Here is a 14,240-nt window from a genome sequence, read left to right on the forward strand (position 1 = left end):
AGATGTCCTAGTTAATCTGTGAGAATTTTTAAAGATAGATACTCATGAAAGTTTTAATAAAAAGGAAATTATGCTTTAGTGTGCCCGCTGTGGAATCTGGAATGTGGATTTAGTTTCCTCCTCTTCATCTGTTTTCCTTGAAAAAGCTGGCTTTTTTGGAATTGTTAGAGTAGCAGTTTCATTTTTTAGCATTAATGAAACTTCTAACATAGATGGCCTGTCATTAGCGTTTTCCTGAAAGCATAAAAGAGCTATTTGTATGCATGTAATTAATTTCTACGATGAAGGTGTGTTATCCAGAGTAGAATCCATAAATTCCATTTCTTTGCCTTCGTTCCACAGCTCATATGTATGAAGTTATAGAATATTAAGCATTAAATACTTAGCAAAAGAAAACAATTAAGTGTAACATTTTGATACACAGTTGTCTTAATTAGGAATGTTTACTTACATATTCTAGGATGTTTAGACTCTCATCCAAACCATAATAACAAGTAGTCTTCTTGCCACTAATCATTTGTAGAAGTAGAACTCCAAAGCTATAAACATCAGATTTGATGAAGTACATACCTTTTCTAACATACTCCGAAGGAATATAACTGCTGCATTCGATTTTTTAACATCAAAATTAATTATTTAACTAACAAGAAAGCATAGGTTATAAAGCTTTTTAGGCAAAGTACTTACTATGTTCCAACAACCCGATCTGTGTTTGCTTCACGATCATTTTTCCTGAAAATTCTAGCCATACCAGAGTCTGAGATCTTGGGTTTCATCTCGTCATCTATTAAAATGTTCCTAGCTTTCAAGTCTCGGTGAATAATTGTCATTCTTAAGTATTCTTGGAGATATAGAAGTCCCTAGGTAACCCCTTCAATGATGTCAACGCGTTTTCTCCAATCCAATAGAAACTGTCTCATTGGGTCTATGTCAAATTACATAGTGAAAATTAAGTGTGGGGCTAATAAAGAAATAAGATGCGAAAAAAATGCCCAAATATTTAAAAAGACACGTTGTGCCAGTATCCCTATAAGCTTGAACTGAGATAACCTTGGCTGTTTTTAAGCTTAAAGGGTGTTTGGCACAAGTGTCAACATCAGGAATTATTGGCATGCAGCTTTCTATGCAAAAGATGCAATAGCATATTGCATTTAACATTATTCTCTCATTCACTGTAATTGAATTGCAGGAAAGATATATATCAGACCAAAGAGGTAGAAGTCCAAGCTTTTGTTTGGCATGTACTCGTAGATCAGCATTTTTTCATCCCTCTCAATGCAATATCCCAAAGGTCGCACAAGATTTACATGTTGCAGTTTTGCAGTAAGTATAACCTCATTCTGAAACTCCTCAAACCCTTGTGTAAATGTTTTTGAAAGCTTTTTCACTGCTATTTCTTGTCCATTTGGTAATACACCCATGATTAATTGGTATCCTTCCATCATTAAGATACGGCAAGACATTTTCTACTCCTCCTACCAAAATGTAGCGTGGGAGTGGTTTGTAGATAGAGTTATGTTTCAATTCTTCCAATTTATTTAGTCTAAAACTTGAAGCATTTGTAACGATGATGGGGGCAATCCCACATGTATATGTAGTCTACTAGAAGTTTACCTTGTAAACGGGACCATAACCTCCCTCTCCAAGTTTATTTTCAATTGAAAGTCTACCTGTAGCTGCCTCAATCTCAGCTAAATTAAAGACTTGCAGATTAGGAACATTGCCATTAAAATCTCCTGCAGCTGCCATATGGTTAATTTTGGACTCCGATTCTTTAGATGTAACAACCATTCGTATATTAACAGGAAAAAAAAAACACAAAAACACAAAAAAGAAGAGTAGATGCCCAAAAGTGTCAGATTCTCAATCATGGTGGTTAATAGTAAATAATCCTAACTTCCAATTATAGATGGTGAGAGTAAATGCCGTAGAAAGACTTTACCTTTTAATTTGAACATTCTCCTTCGTAAGCAACAAATGACAAGCCCCAGTAGGAGAACAACGGTAGCAGTTGTAGTCAAAACGATCACTAATAATCGCCCCTTGTGTTGTCCATTAATATTATTTCCTTCCCCTTTAGCTGATAAAGCATCTCATGATCATGATGGAATATATGAGAGACTAATATGTCAGAAAATATCTTAAAACAATGTCACTGTCAAGCTTCTAATACTTTCGATTGCTGAAATAATTGGATGTTTGTATAGTTTAGTTTAATTATTAAAGCATGCCAGATAATCTTCTATACATGTACATATCAATGGCATATATGTAATGTCTTATCTCTGTCAAAGACAACCCAATTAAAAGTCAGTTTCCTAAGGCCAGCCAACTCTAGAAAAACATAAGTGCACATATAGTGAACTTTGCAAACAAAAGTTAAATTTGAAAATAAAAATCTAGATTTTCAAATTTGGAGAGCCATTTTTAAAAGAAACCAAACATCGAACTCTATAGGTTTTTCTCTACTTTAGTTAAATATTTTTTTTTAATTCTTTCTTTATTTTTGGTAGAAGGGAGAAATAATGAAAATGAATATATAAGCGTAAAAAATTAAATAGCTTTCACTTTTTTACTTTCTGGCTCTTGATATTTACAGAGCTTGTCTAAGAGTATTCTCATTAAACTCTCAATTCTTTAGTTAAAATTTCGTTAACAAACTCAAAATTTTAAGTTTAACTTAGACATATATGAAGCGGAAAGGGCATTGACATCTTGACGTATTTGAATTCTTTACATATGTGGGCAGTTAGATTAATATTCTTTTTTTTTTTTTTTTAACCAACCAGCATTCATTAAAGATAAAAGAGGTTACATGACAGACAAGAAGCTAAAATAAGCTTAGACATGAAGCTAAAACCAAACTTAGATAGAATAACTCAATTCAGACCACTAGCACCTCTAAATAGGTGAAAATGGAGGTAACTTACGGATGCAGCTGATGAAAGCTGAAGTGCAATATGATAGGTACAACCATCGGGAGTACGAATACCCTTATCAAACATCTAATCATGCTTCCTAAGAAAGTATATTATTTTAACAAATAATATCAAATAAGTCTGCTGCATCGATCTCTTACCTGCTGCTAGAGAAAGTTCCGAATTGTCATCATAAGGGAGTTGCCACGCAACCTAACCAAGTAGTTTCTTCTGCTTGGCATAAGAAACCTTATTTTGGACAACCACAGCATCATCAAAGCAGATCCAGACTGATCGATCCAACTGTGCAGGATTTCACAACATATGTAGGCTTGTATATTACGACACCCCCATTTCTCTGAATGTAAGTCTTGATATCCTTATATATAGCCCATCGATGAAAGGACTGTGGTTTGCACTTGAGCCCCCAATAGCAAGGAGGGTGGTGATTGATGGGTCTTTTGTTTAACGGTGTTGGTGAAGGTGAAGTATGGCTGAGCAGAGAATGGGATAGAGAACTCGGAGGACGAAGGATTTACATCAGCAAAAGCGCAAATAAGGTGAGTGAAGAGGGCTGAGTTTATGTCTGAAATGGGTAACAAATAACCGCTACCGTAGTACCAGTAACCTGCTCTGATCCAAGTTTGTGCAGCTGAAGGCTTCACGTACTGTAAAGAAAGAAAGACATGGAAAAGAAGAATGACGATGATTTTGGACATCATGGGAGCAAAGCTATATATACTTCAGTTCTGAAGAAAGTAAAAAGCTTGCCTTGAAAGTGGTGGAGAGGAGGGGGGTTAATCAGGTGACGTATTGATGTCATCTTTCTGAGGGCCTTTTTCATTGACAAAGTCTGAAAAATATACGTGAGATTCCAATCAATTAATACGAAATTTAAAATTACCGACAACAAATATCATCATTAAAAATATATGAAAGCATAAAACAATCAACACAAAAGGATTTTTGTGACAAAGTTGAAACTTTTTTTAAGAACTCTTTAAGAGTAAACTCACTTTGGAGTAGTCAACTCAAAAAATCAATCCATTATAGAACAAATAGAATTAAAAAAAGTTCTTACTTACAAAACCTTTAAAATTGACACTAGACAAGTTTAAAAATTTCTCTACTTGATTTTCTTTTTATTGGAATTCCGATAGGCTGTAGGCTTTTTGTAAGATCTAGGTTTAATTATGTGGTTTTCAAAACCTCACTCGAAAAAAGGAATACCATGACGGCTCTAAACAACATGAATTCTCTCCCAACACAAGGTTCTATGACTTAAAAGAGCTCCCATAAAATCTTTCGCTTGGACTTGAAATAGAATGGCACTTGGAATGGACCACTCTGCCAACCTCCATTCTTCATCCGTCCGAACTGGACTTAGAACGACACTTGAATTAGCATGGTACTTGGAACTGACCATTGTGCTAAGCTTCAAACTTCATTCATCCAAACTGAGTTTGGAATGAGACTTAGGACGGAGCATTCTCGAAATCTTCAATGTACTTCTTCAACTGTCCCATCCGAACTGCTAAAATATTGGTCCGTACTGGATAACAAAACATGACCTTTTACATTTACTAATCTAATTAAGTACAATTTGTCTAATGAAGCTTGAATTACATCAAAGTATCCCAAACAATAAATTTTCTGCGATTTGATTTAAACTTACATTTTTATTTATGAAATCGTAATGCCAAACGCACCCTTAGTTAATTTTGTGCTTCGCAAGCATATAGACAAAAATGGATAGGCTAGCTTTGTGCGCGTGAAGATTACGAGTTTTGCTTACTCAAAATTATTGATGATTATTTGTGTATCATTTATGATAGATTTTAAAATTTCAATCTATAAAACAAAATCTGGATAATGAAATATATCATCTCTACTTTAAAATTTAAAATTTTACATGTCAAGTAATTTAAAATTCTAAGTAATGTAGCATAATGTACGCCATTAGATACATCAAAATAAAATATGGTCTATGAAATAGTGTTATGGATGGAGTTAAGATGGGGTTAGAATTTGATGCAGGAGGAATTTTAGAAAATTGTTATTTTAATTATGCATGTGTGTTTTAGTTTTCCTTTTTCAATAAGGATTGGGTTTTTCCTTTTCTATTAGGATTTGTTTTCCTTTTCCTATTAGGATTTGTTTTCCTTTTCCAATTAGGTTTGCTTTTCCTTTTCCTTGTTAGTTTAGGAGGTGCCTAGCCTATATAAAGGCATCTAGTCTTTGTTGTTTTTCAATCCAGTTTATACTATCAATTAAATTTAAGTCTTTCAGAGTTATTTCTCTGTTTGCTTATTTGGGGCACTTAGGGATTTTCTCTTCCCTACTTGTTATTTTCTCTCTTCCTGAATTCCCTTTTCTATCTTCAAATCTTAGTTTCTGCTGCTTTTATACGCTGTCAGAACAATCCTAGTTCTGCCCGGCGTCAGTTGGTATCAGAGCTTAGCGTCTTCTTGGGATGAATTTTTTTCATTAGTTTTTCATGACTAGTGGTCGTGGTCGACATGGACAGGTTCCGAGGGAGGAAGTCCCTTACCATGAGCGCAGTATACAAGACGTGATGATTGAAGATTTGCAGAGGCAGGTTGCGGAGTTAACCCAACGTCTAGCGGCGCAAAACTTGGAGATGTATTGCGATATTGATGGTCGCAATTCAAAATCTAATTTCGAGAACCCGTATCACAAGCCCGTTCTATTTCGGGAACAGCGTGTTCGGGATGAACGACATGGAGACTTAGACTTTGGAATTAAGTTTGTTGATGAAGAGTTTCAATATGAGGAAGATGTTGAAGATCCTTCTCAATGTTTCATGGATTGGAATTCTCCACCAACTTATGATACATATGTCGACGATGAAGATCTTATTGAGGTGGAGGAAAATTTTATTTTCAATGAGGAAGAAATAGTTGATCCTTTTTGGGAGATTTATATGCCGCACGAATGGGAGAAGATAAATGAATACCGTGTGAAGATTGAATTATCTCAATATGATATGAAGAATTTTCAAACTACCATTCGCAGTCATGTTGTGATGGGTTGTAAATTGTTTCTCTTCCGGTATCAAGTTGCATTGATGTTGAGAAGTACAGGATGGAAGGGATTAATTGGACATCCAAAAGATAGAGGAAAAGATGATTTGAACTCGAGGGCGAGTTCTTTCCAACCTGGAGAGACTGATGCAGGAGGAATTTTAGAAAATTGTTATTTTAATTATGCATGTGTGTTTTAGTTTTCCTTTTTCAATAAGGATTGGGTTTTTCCTTTTCTATTATGATTTGTTTTCCTTTTCCTATTAGGTTTTGTTTTCCTTTTCCAATTAGGTTTGCTTTTCCTTTTCCTTGTTAGTTTAGGAGGTGCCTAGCCTATATAAAGGCATCTAGTCTTTGTTGTTTTTCAATCCAGTTTATACTATCAATTAAATTTAAGTCTTTCAGAGTTATTTCTCTGTTTGCTTATTTGGGGCACTTAGGGATTTTCTCTCTTCCTGAATTCCCTTTTTTATCTTCAAATCTTAGTTTCTGCTGCTTTTATACGCTGTCAGAACAATCCTAGTTCTGCCCGGCGTCAGAATTTAACCCTAAATCCTAACGGTATGGGTAACACATAAACTTTTAAGTACCGATAACAACCCAACACTACAACTTTTTAAAGATATGAGTGTGATTACAAAAGTGATGAAAGATTATGGGGTAATTAATGAAGTTCTCCCTTTTATTTAATCAAGGAATAATAGTTATCAATTAGTAGTAAGATTAGTTTTATTTTAAAATTAATTATGTTTATATATCATGAATTGGGTATTTTCTATCTTATCTTATTGTAGCTGTCTATTTAAAGACATGAGAAAGTTAATAAATTTATAGATGAGTAATTTTTTCTATTAATAATAAAACAATCTCCCAATTCGTAGCCGGATAATTAGGAAATGAGAACATTTCATGATATTATTGGGTTCGCATACATTTTCGAGTAATACTATAAGTCTTCCTAGAATCCTTCTAGAGTCATCCAAGATGTGATGTGGCTTTTAAAATCACCAATAGATTAAAAGTTAATAAATCACATCTCAAATTCAATCATGATTTTAAAAGCTATATCGCATTTGGGATGACTCTAGGAGGATTCTAAAAAGACTTATAACATTACTCTACATTTTCAGTTAGTGAGGGTGGCTCCAATGGGGCTTGGTGCCAACAAGAGAGATGGTGTTTGATGCAGTGTGGATGTGATGAATTGCAAAAACGAACAACACTAGCTTATTCTCTTCTCAAAACCAAGAGAAGATCAAAGATTTGAAGTGAATAAATTCATAATGAAATTTAAAAAGAAATAAATTATGGAATAATTTACGTGGTTCGGTATATGACCTACGTCTACAGATAAAGCCCAAAAAGGTACATTAGGCTCTTTATTGAATGATATGTTTACAATACAGATTATCTCTATTTATAGAGATGTGGAAAGAATACAAAATGATATGAGTGATAAAATCAAATCAGTATTAAATATTTCTGATTTGATTTTATCAATTACAATCAATAGAAAGATATTCTCATAATCAAAGTGGAAGATGCTGAAACCTTGAGTTTGATTTTTTCGACTGTAGTGGCTAGAGGGGACCGTGATATGAGATGCACCTTTAATAAAATTAGGCCAACTATAGGCCAAAATGAAAATTCAATTATGGGTTGAAATGAGTCTGGGTTTTAAACAATACCACAAGGCCGAAAGAGAAATGGGCCAAAAATGAAAGTGGGCTTGGGTTTTAAACAATACCACAAAGGCCAAACAAAAAGAGAGCCAACTTTGGGCTAAAGTGAGAGCCAACTTTAGGCTGAAATGGCCTGGGTTTTAAACAATGTCACATAGCAGAGCAAAAATAGGCCAATTATGGACCAAATGATGGGCAACTTGGCCTCTGATGATTTTTTTTTTTTCCTCTCTTCTCATCGTTTTGGTGTCTAATCTTCATATATATCAGAGAAAAAATCGTTCTATGAGTGTATATATTTCCTTTTTTTTATTCTTGTTTCTTTTACCCTAAGTCTTCTAGCACGAGGAAAAACAGATTATAAAAAAATCACTTCTAGATAATTTCTTATTAAGAACTGATGAAAATTACATAGAACTAATGGCCTTGTCCATCCTTATTTTATTTTTAATTTTTCTAATTAAAAGGCGGGAAGGGGAAACTAGTGTAATTTCCTCCCTTTGGCATAATCATTGGGGTTCTCACCCACTGTGAAATGTTTGGTTTGAGCCATACCTACTGCCTGGGAAGGCGAGTCCGTCACCACAGCCCCACCAAAGTGCAAGTTGGTAAAACTTCTTCTTAATAGCATCTGGTTCGCGGACTACTACCGCAAGCGGATTCGAACCCGTGACTACTAGGAAGAAAGGAGGGAGGGAATTGAACATTATCCCCTGTTGCTTTATCAACTCAACTACCACCTTGGTGGTCATCCTTAATTATTTAGTAAATAGAGTGATAGAACTACTAAAACACACAATTAAGATTGTTTTTTCGTGATCTTGTCCAGGCGTGACTTTTAACTATTTCAGATGACTAGTCCCAGCCATAAGTCTCCTTGTCCAAACTTGTTCCAAACGAGCAAGCAACTGAACGAATGTCTCGAATTTCCTGATCAAGACTTGTTCTGAACGAGCTACCGAACAAGTTTCTTGAATCATTATGTTAAACGACTTGTCCAAACCTGAACCAACCCCATTCCGAACAAAGCTCACAAGACCCCTTTCTATTGTCCTCCCAATAAACTCATCTAGACAGGTTTTAGACCTCATCCGGACACCAATGTTACGATAATAGATACTTCAAGGAAATATATTATCTCACAAAGTTATCTAGTTATCTTCATTATATGGGTATTTTAGCAAGTATCTTTTAGTTGTTTGTTTTTTAGTAGTAGTAATAGTAAATACGGAGTGCATCTTTGCATCTCCATAAGACGTCTACAAGTAGTTATCTATTTATTTACTTTAGAGTTGATATTACACTAGTCATATGTGTTAGAGTTAATGTTGCCTTGCAGTACGGTGCACTTGTTTGAATAGGAGTTTATCTCCAATTATTGTAGAAGTTTTACTCAAAGTTCAAATCGTATATTTTCTATTTAAAGGGTGATCAATTAATAAAGAGTAGAAAATTAATCAATTTCTTCAGAATTCAAAATATACATCTAGATTTCCTTAGAATCTAACATACGTCCTCCCCTGTTTTCTTCAAATAGACTGCTTACCACATTCTTTTGTTTTCATAAATTTTAGAAGATTTTGCTTTTCTGATCTTTAAATTGTTTTAGACCTTTTTTTGAATAAGCTTATGAACTGATGGGTTGTTTTCACTTGACATCGATTTGATGCGTTGTGATCACTTTCTGAACTTGCACCTTGAGTGTGCTAGGGGCCTGAGATTCCTCACAAGAGAAGACTTCCTTTGCCCCTATTCCCATTAGAAGGACAAGACTGATGTGCATATACCCCGACAAATTCATGTGCAACATTCTCCTTATCAACCAAAAATGTCACAACTCACAAGGGTTTGTTTTAGAGTGGATTTTTTTTTTTTTTTTTCTTGGTTGTAATGTAATATAAAGTTGAAAGTAGTTTTCATATTTTGTATTTTAAATTTTTTATTAATATTTTTATTTTTATTTTAAAAGAAATACAAAAACCTACCAAACGAGCTTATGACACAGTACTTGTCACAAAGTTCAATTTTTTTCTTGAGTGGGAAAACAATTAATTTACCATTTCTCCTCGTAACTTTTTTTTTTTTTTCTAAGAAATAACATTTTTCTTTTTTGTTGTCATATCATTGGTCCCACTATCATCCTTGCTTTTCTTTTGCTCTGATTACTGATCCTCGAAAGTGTTAGACACTTATAAAATTAAAAGGATCATCTCCATTTCAAAGAGGAATCAGTTAGGCAAAATTAGAAAGTAAAATGATCTTAAAAAAATAAAAAAAAATCATTTTGTCCTCCTATATTGTACTAACCGGTTCCTCCATTTCAACACTTATCAATTCTTAAAAGTCTTTTTCATCTTGCGTGAAAAAAAAGAAGAGTATTTTCCAAGCAGCTTGACTAATGCTTAGGTTTTTGTACAATGAATGTGCGCGGTAGTCTTAATTTGCTATTGCTCGACTTATGAATGTGACAAATTTAAGTCTTCACATGAGGTGGTTTCACATGCAAGACTTGCCCGGGCGTGACTAGCTAACAAGGCTGCATGGCTAAACGACATTGACAGTTTTATATATAAACCATCTGGGCCGGAGGAAATTTCTGTTCTATGTGCAAATAAGTCTAAAAGATGCGTTTTTTTTTTTTTTTTTTTTTTAATTATTATTTTAACAAGTTGAAATCACTACAAGAAATTAGGTCTTTAGGGGCGACTTTGAGTCGCCCCTAAAGGTCCTAAAGTGGACGCTGTTGCCAACAGCGTCGACTTTTCGACCCTAAAGGTGTCGACGCTAATAGTCCGACCCTAATGATCAAATGTCTGATTATCAGGGTCCACTTAAAAGTCGACCCTAATGATCACTTTTAGCGTCCACTTTATCGACCCTAAAAGTCACAATGTTTTGACCCTAAAGATGATGTACACGGAAGCGAAAGTCGACCCTAATAGGCAAGCATTAGGGTCCACTTTTAGTTAACCATTAGGGTCCACTTTGTCGACCCTAATGGTCCTTAAAAAAAAAAAATAATAATAACTATCAGCGTCCAAACTAAAGTGGACGCTGATAGTTAACCATTAGCGTCCACAAAGTGGACCCTAATGGTCCTCAAAATTTTTTTTTAAAAAAATAAAAAATAAAAAAAAATTAACTATCAGCGTCCAAACCAAAGTGGACGCTGATAGTTAACCATTAGCGTCCACAAAGTAGACCCTAATGGTCCTCAAAAATTAAAAAAATAAATAAAAAAATAAAAAATAAAAAATTACCTATTAGCGTCCAAACCAAAGTGGACGCTAATAGTTAACCATTAGCGTCCACAAAGTGGACCCTAATGGTCCTAAAAAATTTTAAAAAAAATAATCTGCGATCAATCGCACTTGGAGTGCGATCGATCGCAGTACCAGTAGGTTTTCGACATTTTGCGATCGATCACAGTTGGAGTGCGATCGATCGCAGTACCAGAAGGTTTTCGACATTTTGCGATCGATCGCAGTTGGAGTGCGATCGATCGCAAAATATAAAAAACCTACTTGAAAACCCTCTGGTACTGCGATCGATCGCACTTGGAGTGCGATCGATCGCAGAACCAGGGAACACTGGTATGAGTAACATACATCGGCTAACTCCTAACCACAATACTTCTAACATATATCAATAACAGTCCCACTAATACATGTTAATTATGAGCAAAAGGAGAGGAGCAACATAGCTAGTTGTGTATGTCAAAAGCAAGCTGCCTCCTATAACTGGATCCTGTTATTTATTGAATGTGTCCTAAACAATTTGTCTATTAATCATGACAAGAGTAAAAATATTGTACTCTGTTTTGAGTGAAACTAAAGATAAATGTGGCTAAAAAAATTCAAAACATCAATGTACATATAGTCCGTTTAAAGCTTTCTTTCTTTCTTTTTTTTCCTTTTGACATGCTTGTTCACATGAAAGCCTCCTCTTTTATTGAACTCTTTGAATTGATTGAGAAATTGTTAAGGTTGGTTGTCTGAAATAGTAAGATTTATCTTCCACAGATTAAGCAACCAAGGAATAACTAACTAGAACAATCGGTTGATGAAATATCTGCAAGGGCATCATGAAAACAAAACTCCAACCAACAATATTATCAAATGTTTGAATGAGCATATTAAATGGATTGCAGGATGGCTTAGATATGTGATCTTGAAGGGTCATGGCACATAGCTCTTGTGTTAGATAGAAGTACTATATATCCTCATAAGGTAAAGAAAGGTAATGTTCTCAGCTTCTCGCCTCCACCTAGTTTTATTACTTTCACTTCTCCCTTAAGAGCCATGGTCAACTCCACAAATCTCTTAGTGATGCTATCTAAATGTGTCAGCCTCCCATTCTCAGCCAACAAAGCTACAAGAAATTACAGAGGATTGCATACATCATAGTATGTCAAAGTCAGATTCTTGCAAGAATATGCATTTAAATTATGAATCAGCATAATGCATAGAATCAGTAAAATCGTGAGTTCAACCACAAAGTACAACTCTTCTTACCCAAGAAATTCTTTGTCAGATCAGAAAATTTAGCTTCAGCAGAGATTTCCTGGAGGGCCTTCACTCTTGTATCTGCTGGGACTGAGAGATCCTTTGCGAACTGAGCAAAGGTCGGACTTTTCTTAGAAGCCTCTACAAGGTCAAGAAGCTCAGACTCAACCTTTTCCAGAGCATTTCCTTTTACTGCCGCTATGTATAATGCAGATGCATAGTTACCAGATCCCCCAAACATAGCTAGAGGCACCTGTAATTTCAAGGAGAAGCAACAAAGCAAGATAAAACAAAATCCATATGATGGGATCTGACACGAAATACGAAAGCAATAAACAGATCATAACAGAGAGTAAACTGAATTTCATTGTGTGCTACATGTGTGAAGTTACACATCTATGTAAGATCTGTTGAGTATTGACAGCTTTTTTTAAAACCAAACAATAATGGCAGGCTACCTAATGGGGTAGCCTTCACCCTCCCCAATCGCTACAAGGGCCTAGTGGTTAGACCTTACATTTGCTTCTGAACATGCATAAGTTTAATAGATAAATTAATACTAAAAAAAAAAAAAAATTTAACATAGGCCAAGAGAAAGAAAAAAAAAAAAAGGTGAAATTTTGGTCAGTATTACGTGCCAGCTATCATTCCCCAAATCAGAATATATGTTTGAGCTTCAACATTAATAAATATGTGAATAATCTCACTTTCAACTACAATTCTTTAATCATATCACTATGTTCCACTTAAATCAACGTAAATGTTTGATGCAGGGCAAATTTGTAAGACTGATACATGTATCTCCCAAACAACTAGAACAAAGCACACAATGAGGAAATATAGAGCAAAAAATTATCATATATTTTTTAAAGTATATTTGGTCCTTCAAAACAATTCTTTTCTTCGAAGTCTACCATATGGTATGAAACTCAAAATAACACAAACACATGCATATATGTATAATGTATGAAAAGAAAATATTTGCTTAGAATATTGGAAAGTACCCCAGAACGTGTTGAAGGTTAACAAGTTCAATTACCTTAACCTTCTCTTCCTTTTGCCCAGTGGTAGTGGCATAATTCCTTGAGAACTGCATGCAAGAATGGCCACTAATTAGACAGCACACAAACAACACAATGAACAATTAAGCAAACAAATGCATAGACTTGATTAACTGGAACTTGTAATTTAATTTTATCAAGCAAAGCACTCTTTGAAAACCTCAGAACAGAAAATGCTTTAACATATTAACACCTGCAAACTGATTTATCCACAGATACTTCCTCACAACATCAAAGAGAAATAACAACTTTAGCACATAACTGTGATTAAGGTCTACAAAATGGGCCGTCAATGAATGATTAACATTTCATATAAATTTAGGAGAAGAAATAGCATTAATAAAAGATTATAGCTTATTGACCTTGCTGATTTTGAAAAAGCAACAAAGATTAAATATATCACTAATTCTCACCCTGCAGTGGTAATGCAAATTGACATGTTTTCAAATACATTAATTGACACATTTTGCACAGAAAAGCCGAGAAGCCAACTTAATAACTGAGAATATATCAGAGGATAGAAGGATTCAACTTCTTCAATCACAAATTTCTTTGCTAAGGAACTAAGGATTTCTCTTTTTGGTTGAAACAAGAAATCAACTTGGCACCCTTTTTCCTTTTGATGAATAACTTGGCACCCATTTCTAATACAATTATTTGGTTGGTCAATAAACATCTCCTCGTTCGGAACAAGGAACATCAACCACTTTCTCAGAAACCAAACAGAGAGTAACCCACACTGCATTGCAAACTCTTGACAAAATAAAGTCACTAATCTAACCCTAAACCACATCAGAAACAAACACATCAAATAAAAACCAAAATAATAATAATAATAATAATAATAATAATAATAATAATAATAAAAATAAATAAATAAAACAACCAGGTTGTCTGTTAATGAACCATTAATCCTTTAATCAATAACAAATTTTCCATCTTTCAGAACCAGAAACATCAAACACCAAAATACCCAAATAGCATTTATCTTTCCCTCCACTTTCTCGGCAATCAAACCGAGGGTAAACTG

General features: G+C 34.5%; 2 protein-coding genes across 2 annotated transcripts in view; both read right to left on the bottom strand.

The window, feature by feature from the left end:
- Positions 1-75: 75 nt before the first annotated feature.
- LOC132185232 (G-type lectin S-receptor-like serine/threonine-protein kinase B120) lies at positions 76-1,421 on the bottom strand. The gene is made up of 4 exons (XM_059599032.1): positions 1,208-1,421; positions 688-784; positions 452-602; positions 76-234 (listed from the first exon to the last, which is right to left on the bottom strand). The coding sequence occupies exons 1-4, from the start codon at positions 1,419-1,421 to the stop codon at positions 76-78; spliced, it is 621 nt and encodes a 206-aa protein (XP_059455015.1).
- A 10,270-nt stretch (positions 1,422-11,691) lies between these two features.
- Positions 11,692-14,240, bottom strand: part of LOC132185234 (ATP synthase subunit O, mitochondrial-like) — a 7,384-nt gene continuing 4,835 nt past the window's right edge. The window contains exons 3-5 of the mRNA XM_059599033.1: positions 13,189-13,239; positions 12,159-12,402; positions 11,692-12,015 (exon numbers count right to left, since the gene is read on the bottom strand). Of these exons, the coding sequence (XP_059455016.1) occupies positions 11,867-12,015; positions 12,159-12,402; positions 13,189-13,239 (444 nt within the window). The 3' untranslated portion in view covers positions 11,692-11,866. The remainder of the gene's footprint in view (positions 12,016-12,158; positions 12,403-13,188; positions 13,240-14,240) is intronic.

The sequence above is a fragment of the Corylus avellana genome, chromosome ca6, assembly GCF_901000735.1.
Source record: "Corylus avellana chromosome ca6, CavTom2PMs-1.0".
Classification (NCBI taxonomy): Eukaryota; Viridiplantae; Streptophyta; class Magnoliopsida; order Fagales; family Betulaceae; genus Corylus; species Corylus avellana.

Coding starts and splice junctions, on each gene's coding strand:
- LOC132185232 (XM_059599032.1), bottom strand. CDS start 1,421: ATGGGTGTATTACCAAATGGACAAGAAATAGCAGTGAAAAAGCTTTCA. Junction 785..1,207: donor CTTGGACTTCTACCTCTTTG/GTCTGATATATA, acceptor ACATTTTAATAG/ATGACGAGATGAAACCCAAG. Junction 235..451: donor GTCTAAACATCCTAGAATAT/GTAAGTAAACAT, acceptor TTATGCTTTCAG/GAAAACGCTAATGACAGGCC.